We start from the raw sequence: 15,189 nt of genomic DNA, 5'->3' as shown, positions 1-15,189 counted from the left end.
TCATACATTTACAACAGAAGTTCAAAGAGAACAAAAAAAAAAAAAGAAAATGAGTTTTGATAGACTTCATGAGACTGAAAGCTGTGTCTTTTCTGTCAGTTTTGGGAGCATCTCATATTCTCTCTGTTGTGCATGAGGTGTAATGACTGTGTGATTTTAAGAGGAGCTTTTCTTTAGATCCTTGCTGTCCATCCCATAGTTATTGTGCCTGCAGTGATACCAGGCACGGCATCAGAACAGTTTGCACTGGAGGAAACGTCGTATTTCCTGAGATTTTTTTTTTTTTTTAAGAAAACAGTAGAAATATTATAAAACAACGTGGAAGGGACAATCAAGTCCTTGAGCACAACAAAAGTAATTGTGCCATAAAGGGCAAGTGGTGAAGAGAACGGGAAGGGGCAGCTGGAGAAAAGGCAGGAACAAAAACACTCTTGGTTATTAGGCAGGAAAGAGGAAAAAGCAAAAGGGCAAACACAAGTGGTATGCCTGCAAAGCTTTGATCTCATAAATTTACAGAATCGGACTTGTAAGAGGAAGGAAAATCTTGCGATGTGTGTTTGGTATGTGGCTGCTTCCTGTTGTCCCCGAGCGGCCATCAGGGCCAGCAGTGCAGGGCTTGGAAGGAGTCTGTAAATCCCACAGGACCCCGAGCTGCGGCAGCGCTTTCCTTACTAAAGTATTCCTTATTTGTATTTAATGCCGAGCTGTGCCGGCGAGGCCGGGCGGGGCAGCGGGACCGAGCCCGGCCGGGCTCTGCGATCCTCTCTGTGCACCGCCAGAATGGAGCCGGTCCTGCAGGAGCGACCCAAGGCAAAGGCTCGGAGCGGCTCAGGAGCCACGGAGAGGAATCAACACTCGATGAACTGCAGCGCGAGGGAAAGGGGGAACGCACGCAAGCTCGGCGGGAGCGCTGCCATGACACCATGCCTGGCGTGACGCCTGCTCACGGGCACTGTGCTCCCAAGCGCTGCAGAAAACGCGTTCTTGCGGCTGTAATTGCTGCGGAACGCACCTCACGCCGGGTGCCCAGGCAGCACAAAGCGACTTTCACCAGAGCCCGGCGGCCTCCTGAGGGCCCGGCACGGCCCCACCGCGCATGCGCCCGGCCCCGCCCAACCCTCGCGAGCCTTCCTCCGCGCCGCCCGCCGGCCCCGCCCCCTGCGAACGCCGCCGCGCGTGGGGGCGGAGCTATTCACAGCCCCGCCCACTCTCCCTCCGCCCCGCCCCTCGCTCTTCTTGCTGATTCTCTGGGTTAAAGCGCCCGCTCTCGCGCTTTTCTATACCGGGGGATGCGCGGCGAGTGACCGGGGCGGGGGGTCCGGGCGGGGGGCGGCGACTCCCGGCGTGTTCAGGACAGACGCGGGCTCGTACCCGGCGGCGGGGTTTCTCTGCGGACCCTCTGGCGCCGCGCCGCGGAACAACTCGCCCGTCCGCATCGCTTTGTGCGGGCGCGGAGGGCGGAGCCGCGGGGGCCGAGCGCGCGGGGAGTCCCGCTCGGGCCGGTAACTTCGCGTACGGAGCGCTCGCGCCGCGATGGGGAGCGGCGCCGGCCGCCCCGGGACCGCGCCGGGAGCCGCCGCCGCCCGCCCCGAGCGCCGCCGCCGCCGCTGAGCCCCAGGCGTCCCGAGCGCCGCCCGCCTGGTGAGCAGCCAGCCCGGCGGCGGGCACCGCGCCCGGCCCCGCTCCCGCCCCGGCCTCCCCGGTCCGGGCCCCGGCGCGGGGAACGTTTCGGGGCGCGTCCCCCGCGGGCCCGGAGCGCGGCGGAGCCCGGGCAGGAGCCCCGGCGGGCCGCGGCGCTGTGATCGCGGTGTGATCGCGGCAGCGCCCCGCCAGCCGCTCCCCAGGCGCCGCGGGGCGGGGGGCGCCGGGCCGGAGGATGAGCGCCCCGGTGGAGCCCAGGATCAAACAGGCGCTGCGGAAAAAGCCCGCCGAGCGGACTCCGGAGGTAAGGCGGCTCCGGCTCCTTCCCAGCGCCTCCTTTGATTTACTTTCTCACTTTTCCTTTGCGTAAATCCGTGTTCCGACAGCGCGGGATCCGCGGTGCGCGCACAGACCTGGCTGGCGCACAAACTTCTGTCTGGAGCTCGGATATTTATTTATTTCTCTCCGAAGTTGGCCCTCTCGGGACCAGCAGAGATTTAAACGCCCGGTAACACGCTGGGTACAGGCACAAGGCGCTTCATGAAGTGCTTCGGGGCATCTGTAGGAAGAAGAACAACAAGAAGTAGATCACCGAAAAGTAAAATGATGCCTATTTCAGTGATGCAAAACTTATGGGAAAAGTTAGAGAGCTGAAAGGCTTTGCTTACCTGTACAGTGATGCAGATTTAAACAAAACCAAACTAATTATGCTGCCCAGGCTTCATAAAGATGTTTCTGCCGTGAGTGGGAGTGTAGAAATGTGTGAGGCTGGTAAGCTACAATAAAACGCGTTTTCCAATTAACTGCCTTCTCTGTCCCTTCCCCACAAGCTACTCTGTAATCAGCCGTGTATTTTTGGGAATGGTAATGCCATGGAGCATTAACTTAATAATGAAATAGGTTTGATATCATTTGCATTTGTTGAAGGTCTGATTGGAGTTTGTTTGCTTACTTACCCTTTGCCTTCCTTCGTTTCCCCTGCTGTGATATTTTTTTTTTTCATGTACTCGAGAATTAGTGCTATGAACTGATACACTCTTGAGTTTTTCCCTTGGAGACTGGGAAACATCTGTTCTCCCTTGGTACTTCATGGAGAGCAGAATGTCCTGCCTGGTCTTCCTTATAAGTTAATTATGGAAGGGCTACTTAGAGAGCTGCTCAGAGGCTGCTCCGGGGTTCGTCCTAGCAGGACAGAGTCCCTACTTCCCTTTCAGCTCAGCTGAGTGAGTGAAATACAGATGTTCAGTCCCAATGGTCGCTTGCTTTGGGATATCCGGCACATTCCTCCTTGTGTCTCTAAATCAGTGATGAGGCAGTCTCAGTGTCCATTCTTTTCCCCTTACTTTTAGCGCTCCCCTCTTGCTTCAGAGCTTTCTTTCTCTTCAGTGGAGTCTTCAGTTAGCAAAATTCCTTTGCTAGTGTGGCTTGCAGTGTTGGGCAACTGGGTTCATCACAGAAGTGTCATTGAGGAGTTGGCATTCCGTGCTGGCTCGTCATGGCTTGGACTGTGGGGAGCAGGTAATCTGCCTTGGCTCAGAACCCCTGCTCACCACTGCTCTGTTTGCTGTACCAGCCTCTGTGCCTGTGTTGGGCTTTTTGTTCGTTATTTTTTGGGCATCTCCAGTTTTCCCCCCAGCAGCCGTCATGGGATTCCTTATAGTTGTCACCTCGTTTTGGCTAAAACGGCCTTAAAATAATTATTTTGCTTTACCTTGTAGTGTTAAACTGTCAGATATCACAATGACTGACTGCTTGTGCTTTTGTGTGCATTTGTGTAAATTTCCATTGAGAGTGACATGAGTGTTGTGTGCAGGTTTGAATTTGCCAAGGTATCTTAATTGTGGGAAAAAAAATCTAATCTTTGCTATCTAAGTAATAATACTTCTAAAATGATTTTTAAAATCTAAATTCCCTTGTTAATTTGACCCTGTTTTGGCAGGCTAATTTTAGAGACACTGCGCAGTGAGACTACTTGTGATTAAAGTTAAACATGTACTTAAAACTTGGCAGGATTGGGTCCTCAGTTCTTGCTCCCTGTTGCTGAGTAGATAATTACAGTTAAATCACTTTGTTTTTTCTCAGGATACTTTTGTTTACATACATTTGGAAAGAGAAACTTTTCCCTGATTTGATAGCAGGGGGGTGCCCAGTCTGGAACTGTGTTACCTGCTCAGGTACAAAGCTTGGAATCCCGTCATAGTGACGCTGACAGATTTTCCCAACATCTGCTCTGGGATGTGAGCACAGATAGGGTGGGGAGTGAACTGGAGAAAACAATTACAATGCTGTTTATTCATTTATTTATTTATCTCAACATCCTGACTTGCCCTCTTTCCTCTGTAGGCTGCAGGACTTGGGGCAGGGAGCTGAAACCTGTTTAGCGCAGCCATTAGGATCAGACCCAAATTTCGGCTGTCCCTGCACAGGATGAACAATGTGGTGACTCCTGCCTTGAAGTATCCAGCTGTGCACAGACTAACGTGTGTGTGCCTTCATTTCTCCCTCCTACTCTGGTGGGAAGGTATCATCAGTTCCTCCCACACGGAATCAGCTCTGTGGGGCTGCTCGTGCCCTTTGACTGCGTTTTTGTGCAGGAACCCCCTCAAATTCCCCGAGCCACCCTTGGTATTTTATGATAAGCCAAAGCTGCTCAACCACTAGAGTTTTAATTGCTTTCAGCCCCTTTCTGCCCCCATCTCTGTTTCTGATCCTGCAGTTTATATGAGCAATTTACCTGGGTATTTATTACAAATTACAGGGTTGGGGCTGTGCTGATCAGTAGCATGGTCTGGTGCTTCATTCCTGTCATCTGTGCAGCCTCTGGAAAAATACAGATAAACACTCCACATGCCAGATTTTCCTTACAAGTAGTACAATTATCCATCTGATTTTGATTGTAGGTTTTTTCCTTGACAAAGCATTTTAATTTCTAAGAATTGCAAAACTAAGCAGGGAGATATTAAAAATTTTCTATAATTTACTTATTTTGAAATTTACCTCACTGTCTTCTTGCTCAAGTAAATGTTTTAGTTCCTGATACTGCAAATATTTTTGTTTGGAAAAATCTGTGTTAGGGCAAGTTTTCAGTGTTGTGGTAACATTCCAATGTTTGCTAATTGTTAAAGTGTATAAGTTATGCATATTAGGCATGTACACACTTGATTTTTTTTTTAGTTGTTGGTGCTCAGATACTTCATGCATCTTCATGAAGATGAACATGTAATCTTCTGTTTATTTTGCCAGGGGGAATTATTTTGATGAATTTGTAGGGACTGTAGCAAAAATTTAATGATGCATACATTTTTATGTAATTTTATGTATGCATACATATTTTATGTATGTTTTTTAAGTAACACAATGTTGTGTTACTCTGTTTAGAATCTTTTTTGGAACTATTGAAGGCTGGCAAATATTTTGCTCCCTTTCCTCTCTTTTGGTGGATCATTGGAGGTGCATATTGTTTATATGTGATGGAAGTGACTTCTCATGTGGACAGAGCTCCAGAATGTTTCCTAGTGGACTGATGCCTGTGTATGCAGCAGGTGCTGCTCTGGGATTTGAGTGAGTCCCATTTAGTCAGATGTCTGCTTTGCTGGGTTCCTGAAGGCCTGTGCCCCTGTGCTGACACTGGAAATAAATCTGTGTACCTGTCTCTCAGGTATGGCCTGAAAGTGCACAATTTGTGAGTAATCTCTCAGATATTAGTTTTGATAGTAGATTATCCTAACAAATCATCCCTTCTGTCTTGTCAGAGGGAGGAAACTCTGGCAGTAGTTGGATACTTAAAAAAAAAATCATACCTCTACTTAAACAATAGGATTTTTTTACACTTGTTTAATATTTTAATATATGCATTTTCCTCCCAAGATTATGCAAATGCCTATGTGATGGTAAATCTGTGAGTGTTTATACATGCAGATCCTCCAGTTTTTGCTTGGGAATATGGGATTTACTGTGCAGTGTTTCTTGTCACAGGTGGGGATATTAAATTGGTAATTTGGGAATATTTTAATAGGAGAAAATCTTTAGTTCAAAGCAGTAGAAGGGAAGGATGAATGCTTATGCCACCATGTGTGTGCTCTCATTAAATATTTAATTTTTTTTGAGGCCCAGAATTCCTTATCAGATCCATACAAAGGCTCTGATGTTGGTCTTTAGGGGAGTTGTTCATGCTGCCACAGATAAGGACTCAGTGGTTGATAGGGCCAAACAACAAATGATTGTGCTCCTTTGTCTGTCTTTCCTTCTCCTCCCCTCCCGTGAGCAGGCTCTCTTCCATTTTTAATGGAACCTCTTCCCAGTATAGTATCTCTTTAGTTCTTCATGACTTTGTTCTAGACAGTGTTTACTTTCGTGGCTCAGAAAGCTTTGCTTTTATTTGACTTCAAAGAATTGGAGTTTATTTTTGTACTCCGAGCTCTTGTATTTTCCTAACTTCATCTTTTTGCAGTAATTCTTGATTAATGTTAATTCGACTTCATTTGGCAATACTAATTATTTCTTCTCTTCCTGTTCCCTTTTTATTAATACAGTGGAAAGAGGAAAAAACCTAATTTGCAGAATTGTGTCATGACAGTGTCTGCTCTTTGGAGCGTGTATGTGATGCTTCTTGATGGCTTAGATGTAGAGAAATAGATCTGTGTGAATGTAAATCATGCACAAATGGTACATTGATAGGCATTATGAAATAGCTGTAATAAATAAAATAAATTATTGTTGACAGCATAACAAAGGCACTCTTGTACTGTAGCACAGCTGAGCCAAACAGAGGAGAACATCTGCTTCTTGTTTCCAGAAATAACTGGTATTTTGAAGTGGGTTTTTTCATCCTTTTAATAATTTTCTGTAAACTCAGTAGGTGAAATGGGATTAACCATTGTAGAAATCTGTTGTTTCTAGAATCTGAGGTGAGCTTTTAGGAATGTAACTGTGTCAAGGTGTTGGCTTTGGATAGCCATTGAAAGTAATTAGAATTGTAAAGTCACCACAAGAGTGGAGATGCTTGCAGTTATTGTAAAGCCAAAATAAATTTGTGTTAAATGAACTTGCAGATGCTGGTTTGTATTTATTAAAAGCACCTTACTGTTAGTATGTGAGCCTCTAAAACAGGGCCAAAGGAGTGACCGACACTTGACTTCTGCCTTAATTTTCTACTACTTAACCTCTGTCTTACACTTTCATTCCCAATTTTTTTGTGATCTGTTTTTTATAGGTGACACTTTGTAAGACTTTGTCATGCAGTGACCAGTTCTGGAGCTCAAACTGAAGACGAGCAGCAGCCAACTGTTGTAAAATTCTTGAGATTGTTGTGTGTGTGTGTGTCTTGGTGCTTTGGTGTCTTTGCCAGAACACCTCCTGAAACCTTGATCAAAGATGCACTGACCAGTGCTACACGACTGTGATCCCTCACCATGCAGAGACTTAGGCTGGTCTTGGCAAGTGACTGTGCTGGAAGCTGGAAAAGACCTTTAAAGTGGAAAAATTAGTTATCACTGGTGATAACCAAAGTGATAGAACACGTACTGACGTGCCTGCAATTTACTGCTAATGAATTCCTTCCTGGGCCCTTGTGTACCCTATGCCTTTCTGCACTCATAGGGTAGCAATTATCTTTTACAGTTAGAAAAACATAAAACTTGTAATATGAATAATTTATAAGTAATTCTGTGAAGACAACAATTAGAGTTTTACTTATGTTCAGTATGATTGAAAAATCAAGTGCACAGAAATTGATTAATGGACAAACATGTTGAGTAACTGCAACTTCAGAGAAAGGCTTGCATGTATGTCATTGACACCATATTCCATCAGCATTTGCTAGGACTAGGAAAGACCTAGACTTGTGACGTTTTCTTAAATATTAGATGAGTCTCTTTACATAAAATGTGTTGTAAAGCTCTTTTATGGCCACCTACTAAAACCAAAGTTCAGAGCAGAGCTCCATGAGGAGTGGCACATTGAGTATCATAGTGCTGGCTGACAGCTCTTAAGATTCAGTATTGTTCACAAGCAGACTGTAGTTTCTGTGTTAATGAAGTTGAAATTCTTATTACTTTTAATGAAACAGTCATGAACCTTCTCTTTTCTTCCTGTGCTTCCCTGCCACATAGCTTTCAGTTGAAGGTAAAACAAAACCACATTTTTTTCCCAGCTGCTCATTAAAGTAATGTATTTAGGCTCATGGTAAATACAGCATTGAAAATCCTGGAGGATTGTCCAACAAGCCTCAAAGCTTTGGGAAAACAGCGTCTCTTCAGCTGCCAGCTTCATGAGTTAGGAAGTTTTTAGTGCTTAGATTTTCCTCTATTTTGTCTTATGCTTTAGGTGGGTAGTTGCCTCTTATTTTGTTTCTTAACACAGTGTAGTATCATGAGTCTTCATCTCAATTAGACCTGTGGTTTTCCTGTAATAAAAAAAGCCAAACATCCAAACTCTTAGGTTACCTCAGTAAATGCTGCTTGATAATTCATTTTCATAAACTTTGTGTATGTACCTTGTTTTCTGAGGTGATCAAGAGTGGTGTTCTTTGACAGATATATTTTATCTTTTATTCCAAAAGTTCAGATAAGTACCCATGGGTGCATGTTGGCAGTAGTGGTTCAGCCTTCCTGACCATCCCTGGGAAACCAGAGCAGGTAAAATGTGGTGTCCCGTTCCCCAAGACTGGGCAGGGTCAAATCTCTTCTCTGAATAATTGGAATTAACCTCAGATAGCATCTTTAATCTGTGACTGATCACAGGATTGATTTGGAATTCACAAAGTCTTACTTGAAAATCAATGTGTTTGGTTGTTTTATGTTTTCATTGCCATGTGGACGCAGTTCTGTGCTTGTGGCTTACAGCTGAATTCTTGGCCAGAGGTACTCAACAACCTGGCTTATATCAGTAGCCAAATAATTCATATTATTAATACTTGGAATCTTAAGTACAACACACTTTCTGAAGCTGAAATCAGCCCTAAATTAGTTTAACATAAAAAATAAAATTCATCTGTTGTTTCAAATGAACCAAAATACAATATTGGAACATTTACCACTTTTAACAACTGTTAATCTATGTAAATATTTAGCTATATGGACTTCAGTATCTGTGTTGGGAATGTTTTTTACCTCTTTTTTAACATTTTTTTGAGTTTGTTGGTGGGCTTTCATCAGCAAGCCTGAAGGTGTTGCTCATATTAGTCTTTGGATCATTTATGTCTCAGAGAAGCAAATAAGAGTGTCCTAAGCCTTGGACAAGGTGCCTTGTTCACAGAGGAGGGATCTGGTTTGGTTGTTCTGCAGGTACTATCTGGAATACCTGCAAGGAAACTTCACCTGTAGTTCTCAGAAATAAATATTTTTTTTCCAGCTCTCTTGACAGTAAAGCCTGTTGACTTCAGCCAAATAGAGATTTGTGGTTCCAATGAAATAAATCAGGTTTCGGGGCACTCTTTTAGCTTTGGCTGCATTTACTGGTTTTACTGAAGTGACTATTGACAAATAGATTTTTCATAAAGTCTGTCTAACTAAGTTTCCTTGTTTGAAACAATGCAATATTAAACAAGTAGAGAAAATCAGCATGAATATTTTGGGATGGGTGAGTTTTTTTATTTTTTGAGTCTGTGTCCATATTAACCTATTTTGTGGGTAAGGAGGTTGAGCACTGTTCTGGAAAGGAAAGTCTGGGCAGGAGTGAAAGAATTAAAACAAACTGTGATGGAGACAGGGAAACATTGTGATGTTTAAGTTGCCTTGGAGTAGGTGTGTATAATTTGTTAATTATATTTGGAAGATCATTGTGAACCACGGCTGTTAAATAAAAGGAAGTCAAAACCATACCCACAAAAACAAAATGCCAGATAAGGTAAACTTTTTATTAAAACTCTGAGAAGTAGTTTTAGACTGAACATTCATTGTTTATCACCTGGTGTAGGTGGAACATGCATACAGTTGTTCCATCTAATAGCTGTGACTTTGTGGTATCTGATCTCCCTGGCAGCTGGGGGATGATCAGGGCTTCTTCATTGGTTCCATGAGTATTTGGTGCTCCCATCATTGCAGTGTAAATTCATGGGCATTGCTCCTCTAAGTGTCCCTGTAATTGGCTTGGAGCAGTGGTGTGAAATCTGGTTGGGGTCATGTTGGTTTCTGAATTTCCTTCTCTAAATAAGGGTCTATGAAGGGTCCTTGGGACTGTGTTGCTGCTGCTTTCCCTGGCATGGGCAGACTCTGGGGTTTTGTTTGTAGGGGTCACTTGGAGCTGTGTCTTTGAGCTAAACATTTCGGCACCCTCTGGGAAGAATATTGGCAGGCTTTAGCTTCTCCTTGTGCTGATACTGATACCTTGTGTAGTGGAGTCTCTCACCTCTTTGGCACAGAATCACAGAATGGTTTGGATTGGAAGAGGTCTTAAAAACCATCCTTTTCCAGCCCCCTGCCATGGCTGGGACACCTTCCACTAAACCAGGCTGCTCCAAGCCCTGTCCACCCTGGCCTTTCACACTTGATGAGGCATCCATGTTCCAGTGCCTCACCTTGTAAGAGCAGAAGTGTGCAGATGTTTTGTGTCTGTGACAAGTGATGCTGTTTGGTTCTCTGCACCAATTGGAAGGGTTATTCTAAATTGTCTGTGCTGGCCCTTTATTCCTATGTTTCACTCTGCTCTTGGGCCATGACTAATGAAAGTTCCTCCATCCAGTGTAAAGTCTGCTCGCCAGAACATGGATGTATTAAAGACAAGATGAAATTACGGTGCACTAATAACCCTGTGGACAATGGCTCATGTATATTGGCATTGTTTGCAGAAAGTTGAGGGTTTGTGTGTAGTGAGTCACTGAGTTACACATGACAAGGTAAAAAGCTGTTCCACCATTCTTGTTTGTCTCCTGCATGTAATTTCCAATTCTGATTCATTGAAATGAAGCGGTGAGCAGGAATGTGGTTCTGTTATGGCATACAAGTGAGTGGAGTTCTTAAAGCACTGGCTCAGCCTTTTCAAACATGAGGTGCCCCTATTCCCAGTGCTAGTCCAGTTTACATGGAGAAATGTGAGTGCAGTTGGGTCTAGCTGAGAAAGAGCTACAAGTTAACCTTGGGGAGCTTGAGGAATTGTATTAGAATCAAAAAACATCCTGAGTTGAAAGGGATCCACAAGGATCATTGAACCCACTTCCTGTCCCTGCACAGGACCATCCCAATACTGAGTGGCACTGATGAGCACACCTGGTGGCTTCCACTGTTTCTTGTGTCTGAGTCTTGGTGAAATTGTTGAATCTGAACATTCTACTTGAGCATAATGGTTATGCAGTATCTATTGTGTGTAGTTAACACAAAAAAGTCAGAGGCTGTTGCCTAATCTAACTTGCCTCTGCAGGTTGGGGTTCATCTGAAGGAAGTAAGGCCACACCAAGAGTGGTAACAAAACATTTTAGCTTTGTAATTTGTGTGTTAGTGTCTCTTGCTCTCTGTGACTCGTAGATGTGCCTGTTTATGTGTGGTGCCTGCTGCACACCTTGTGTATATAATTTTCAGATATCTCTCCTCCAAGATATATGTACAATAAGGATTTTAAAGGAAATTATCTTCTAGGGCACTCTTATATGTATGATTCTTATATGAGAGGAAAGAAGATGGCCATGATCTGTGTGTGTTGGTGGTTCTGCAGAGCGAGATAGGTCAGAGGGTGCTTGCAGGAATTCTGCTCTCAGACCTGGGGGAGGAACTTTCCCTATCAGTGATGGCAGACATCAGTGTCTTCCCTCTGGGAGAGCAGTCCTCAGCCTGAAGGAAATGCTCTCGAGTACTTTTACAGAATCTCAGAATCATTAAGGTTTGAAAAGACCTCCAGGATCAAGTCAATCAACCAACCCAGCAGCACCATATGTTCACCATTAATCTGTGTCCTTGAGTGCCTTTTCCACAGTTTTTTTGAACACTTCCAGGGATGATGACTCTTCCACCACCCTGAACAGTCTGTTCCAATGCTGGACAGCCCTTTCCATAAAAAAAGTTTTCCTAATATCCAAGCTAAATGTCCTCTGGTGCAGCTTGAGGTAATTTTCTCTTGTCCTGTCACTTGTTACCTAGGAGAAGAACTTTGTGTCCTTCGTTAATCAGTCCAGAGTCTGGTATGCGTAGGAACAGTTTGTCTGAAAACACTGTTGTCCAGGTGTGGCTTGATCTCTTCTTATTGCTTTTTTGTTTTCCTTTTTTGAGCTTCTGCTGTTACAATCCTAGCACACAGTGATTCTCAAGCACAGATTTCATTAGCATGGTGCCTGTTGGTTGAAGGAATTTGAGAATCTGGTGTGAGTGTAGGTCAGAATATTTAACCATATGTTTTTAGAATACCACAAGTTCCTAATCTGCCTGTGAAGTTATTCTCAAAGCACTAAGTCTTCCCCAAGTCTCCATCCCTTTTCCTTCATCTTGTTCAGGAAGTTTGGTGTCTGATACTGATGCTGTCGTGTATCTGCCTTGGGGTGTTTGGTGTGCAGCCCTGTCTCTGTTCAAGCTTCAGGGGGATGTTAGGATACCCTGACAGGGTTGCACATCCTTTCTGTTCTTTTTATTTATGTTTTGTTCCTAGGAAGTCTTTAGAAGGTTCACTCAGTGGTTCTGGGGTTTTCTGGACTGATGATATATTTGTAAATAAGGCTTTTATGTTGGAGAGGTGATTGTAAAACAAACTCATTGTTTTCACTCTGTGGTTCAGGGCATACTAGAAACTTACAAAACTAGAAACTTACACATCTAGTATGTAGAGATGTTTTTCAAGCTATTGGTCAAAGTAACTGTAACTAAAAACCAGAGATCACAGCAGATTGTTTCATGATAATCTTCATACTAAATGCAGGATTAGGGCTCAGCAGATGTGATTGTGCAGATTAGGTCATACGCTGGTATTGATCAGATATTTCAAGGCCTAATTCTCTAAACTGTGCTGGTAGGGTGGCAGTAAATGTAGCTTGTAGGGGGCGGAAAAATGACTGAAATTTGTGTCCGTTGGTGTCACAGAGGACACTCAGTGCTCCAGAGCAGCTGTGGGACCCTGTGAGCTGCAGCGGGGGGCAGCAGGCAGGGGGTGCCTGCAGTTTGCTCTGTGCTCCCCCCTTGCAAACACGGGGAGCTGGGGACAGGTAATCTCATACCTGGAACGTTCCCAGATAGGATTGGTTTGGTTCTTTCCAGGAGGTAATGAGTTCTGCTTCATATAAATCCTGTTAAAGCAGCATGTGGAGTTAGTGTGTATTAGGGTAGCTGTTCCCAGTGATCTTCCAAGGACCATGTGAAATGTTATTGTTCCAAGATTACTTTTCCTGTACTTGCTTCTACCGTTCCTGAAAAACTGTTTTTTCATTTTAGTGACAGCTGTGACAGCCCTGAGAGTAAAACCAGAAATTATGGTGAAGTCTTGGAATTTTTTTATTGGAACTTACTTCCTTTAGTGTATACTTTTGCCCATGAAGTGGGGTCATGCACTTAGTTTTGTCTGTGGAGTGATAATTTAACTAAAAGTTTTCACTTATGAATTAAAGTTTAAATACGTAATGTAATATTTTTCTACCAACCTATTTCTTATTGTAATATCTGAATTAAAAAGACTTATTTCAGGGATTGGTTAGGTAGTGAAAGTGTGTTTTATGCTTAGTCTGACCTAGAATATGAGCCCAGTGCCTTGTTACTGACCTTGCAATAGGAACTTCTTGGAGATACTAGAATAGAGAGAAAGGGCCAGAAAAGGGTGTGGAAGGAGGTGGGAGAGAACTGCAAGTATACTTGGCATTCAGAAAAGCTGCCAAGTGGAAAAAAACCACATTTCTTTTCTGCTTTTGTTCTCCAAAAATGCAAAGGGTGGAGGATAAGCAGTCAAGATGTGTAGGTGTTAAATTCCTCATAGAAGCAGTATTAAAGCTGTAGAATATTGTAGTGAATAAAAAAGTAACTATAAAACAAATAACGATTTTCAGAATAAAAATCTCTTCAGGTGGTATACCCAAACTTACTTTGTATAAGCTTCAGAGAGGAGTTTTTCTGTAATGTTTACTTTAACAAAATAATTTCTTGTGTCACATTGTGTAAGGAGAGCTGGATATATGTCTACAGTGCAAATAAATTGCAGGAGAGTAGTAGCCTTACAGAACTTGTGTGAATGTCTGCTGTGAGAGGGAACTGAGGTGCCTGTGCCCAGGTTTTGTCCAGCCCCACTTGTGGGGAAGCCGAACCCCTGCAGGCAGCTGTCTGACACGTGTGCTGTGCTGCTGAGTGCACTGATCACACTCTGCTGCTGTTTGCTCCATGGCTCTGCAATGACCCTGTGTGCAGTGGCTGATGCTGCCATCCCAGGAGGGTACAAAGCTGGCAGTGTTCAGATGGAAATGAGTCCCTTGGCATTAACAGGGGGCTTATGGTGGTCTTGTCAGTGGCAAAGAAGCTGCACACTTCTCAGGACCATTGCAGATGAACTTCTAGTTTGCAGGGAAGTGCAAAACATTTTGCCAGACGTGTGCAAAAAATGAGTTTTCCTTGAGAAGTATATTGAAATTACCTTGATAAAGTCTGTTCAGAGCTCTGATGCCCTCCTTGTAAGAGACCTGATATTGCTGTAAAAGAACTCTGCTCATGTTACTACTGCCAGACAAGTTGTTTTTAAAACTTGGAGGTCTTCTTGTTTCAATGGCTTCAGGCTTAAAATACAGAGGGTTTTCCTTTGTTTGATGATACTGTGATACACCCTTCTTCCTCTTTTGAGCATTTCAATGCAGTATTTTGGAAATACCCTGAGTTGAGGGAAGCATGCACAAATTAGTTAGCATTCTGCATCTGGTTTCTTGAGGTTCCTTAGCTCTGCTAATTATTGGTTAGCTTTTAGCATGTCAAGAGTATAGCAAATTCGTGATGAAAAGAACAAAAATAACTGCCTTAAGGGATTCTCTCTTTGTAATCTTTTTGTGCCTGTTTAGCATTGACATTTAAGCAGTCCGTCCTTCAAAGACTGATCATTAATGAGCCTCGAATGATGATCTGAAGGGAAGGAATTCTTGTGGTGGTGTGTTGCATTGCAGGCAGCATACAGTTCCTTTTGGCCAAACATGAATTCCTATGAAGAGAGAGTTCCAGAGCTGTGGTAATGGTTTTCACTTTGGCAGTTTGTATTCGAAGAAGCTGAGGAGTGAGGTCTGTCCTTGTAAACCATTCATGGGTTTAGTGTTGAAAGGTGATGGTACTGATTTTGTTGCACTTCAATTTTGGGAGCTTTATGATGCTCTTATCACAAGGGGTTGTGCATTTCAATGGCCACCAGATACTGTGGGGAGATTATTCTACTTAAATCTGATTTATTGAACATTTTCAGGGTTCTTTGTAATGTGTCCAGCCTCCAGTAGGCTGTGTTGATTTGGCTGTAAAACTGTTCTTTCCAACTGTTGCAGAAGAAGTTTCTGTTCCTGTTTCCCATTTGAAGTAGGAAGGAAGCTGACAGTCTGATGTCAGACTGCTGACCTTCTGTCAAGCATGTTTACTGCTTCCCTTCTGTTGGATGGGAAAGCTTCCTTCAGCAAACTCCTGT

General features: G+C 43.8%; 1 protein-coding gene across 6 annotated transcripts in view; it reads left to right on the top strand.

Moving 5' to 3' along the window:
• The first annotated feature begins 1,876 nt into the window (after positions 1 to 1,876).
• The window catches only part of RAPGEF6 (Rap guanine nucleotide exchange factor 6), a 121,481-nt gene continuing 108,168 nt past the window's right edge, over positions 1,877 to 15,189 (top strand). For all 6 annotated transcript variants that reach the window (XM_054288197.1, XM_054288195.1, XM_054288199.1 and 3 more), the window contains exon 1: positions 1,877 to 1,945. In XM_054288197.1, coding sequence (XP_054144172.1) covers positions 1,877 to 1,945 — 69 coding nt within the window. The remainder of the gene's footprint in view (positions 1,946 to 15,189) is intronic.

Source organism: Melozone crissalis, unplaced genomic scaffold (assembly GCF_028551555.1).
Source record: "Melozone crissalis strain CALT ecotype California unplaced genomic scaffold, PUWL_Pcris_2 ptg000061l_1, whole genome shotgun sequence".
NCBI lineage: Eukaryota > Metazoa > Chordata > Aves > Passeriformes > Passerellidae > Melozone > Melozone crissalis.
The sequence above is the reverse complement of the archived record's forward strand: the minus strand, read 5'-3'. Positions and strand labels throughout refer to the sequence as shown.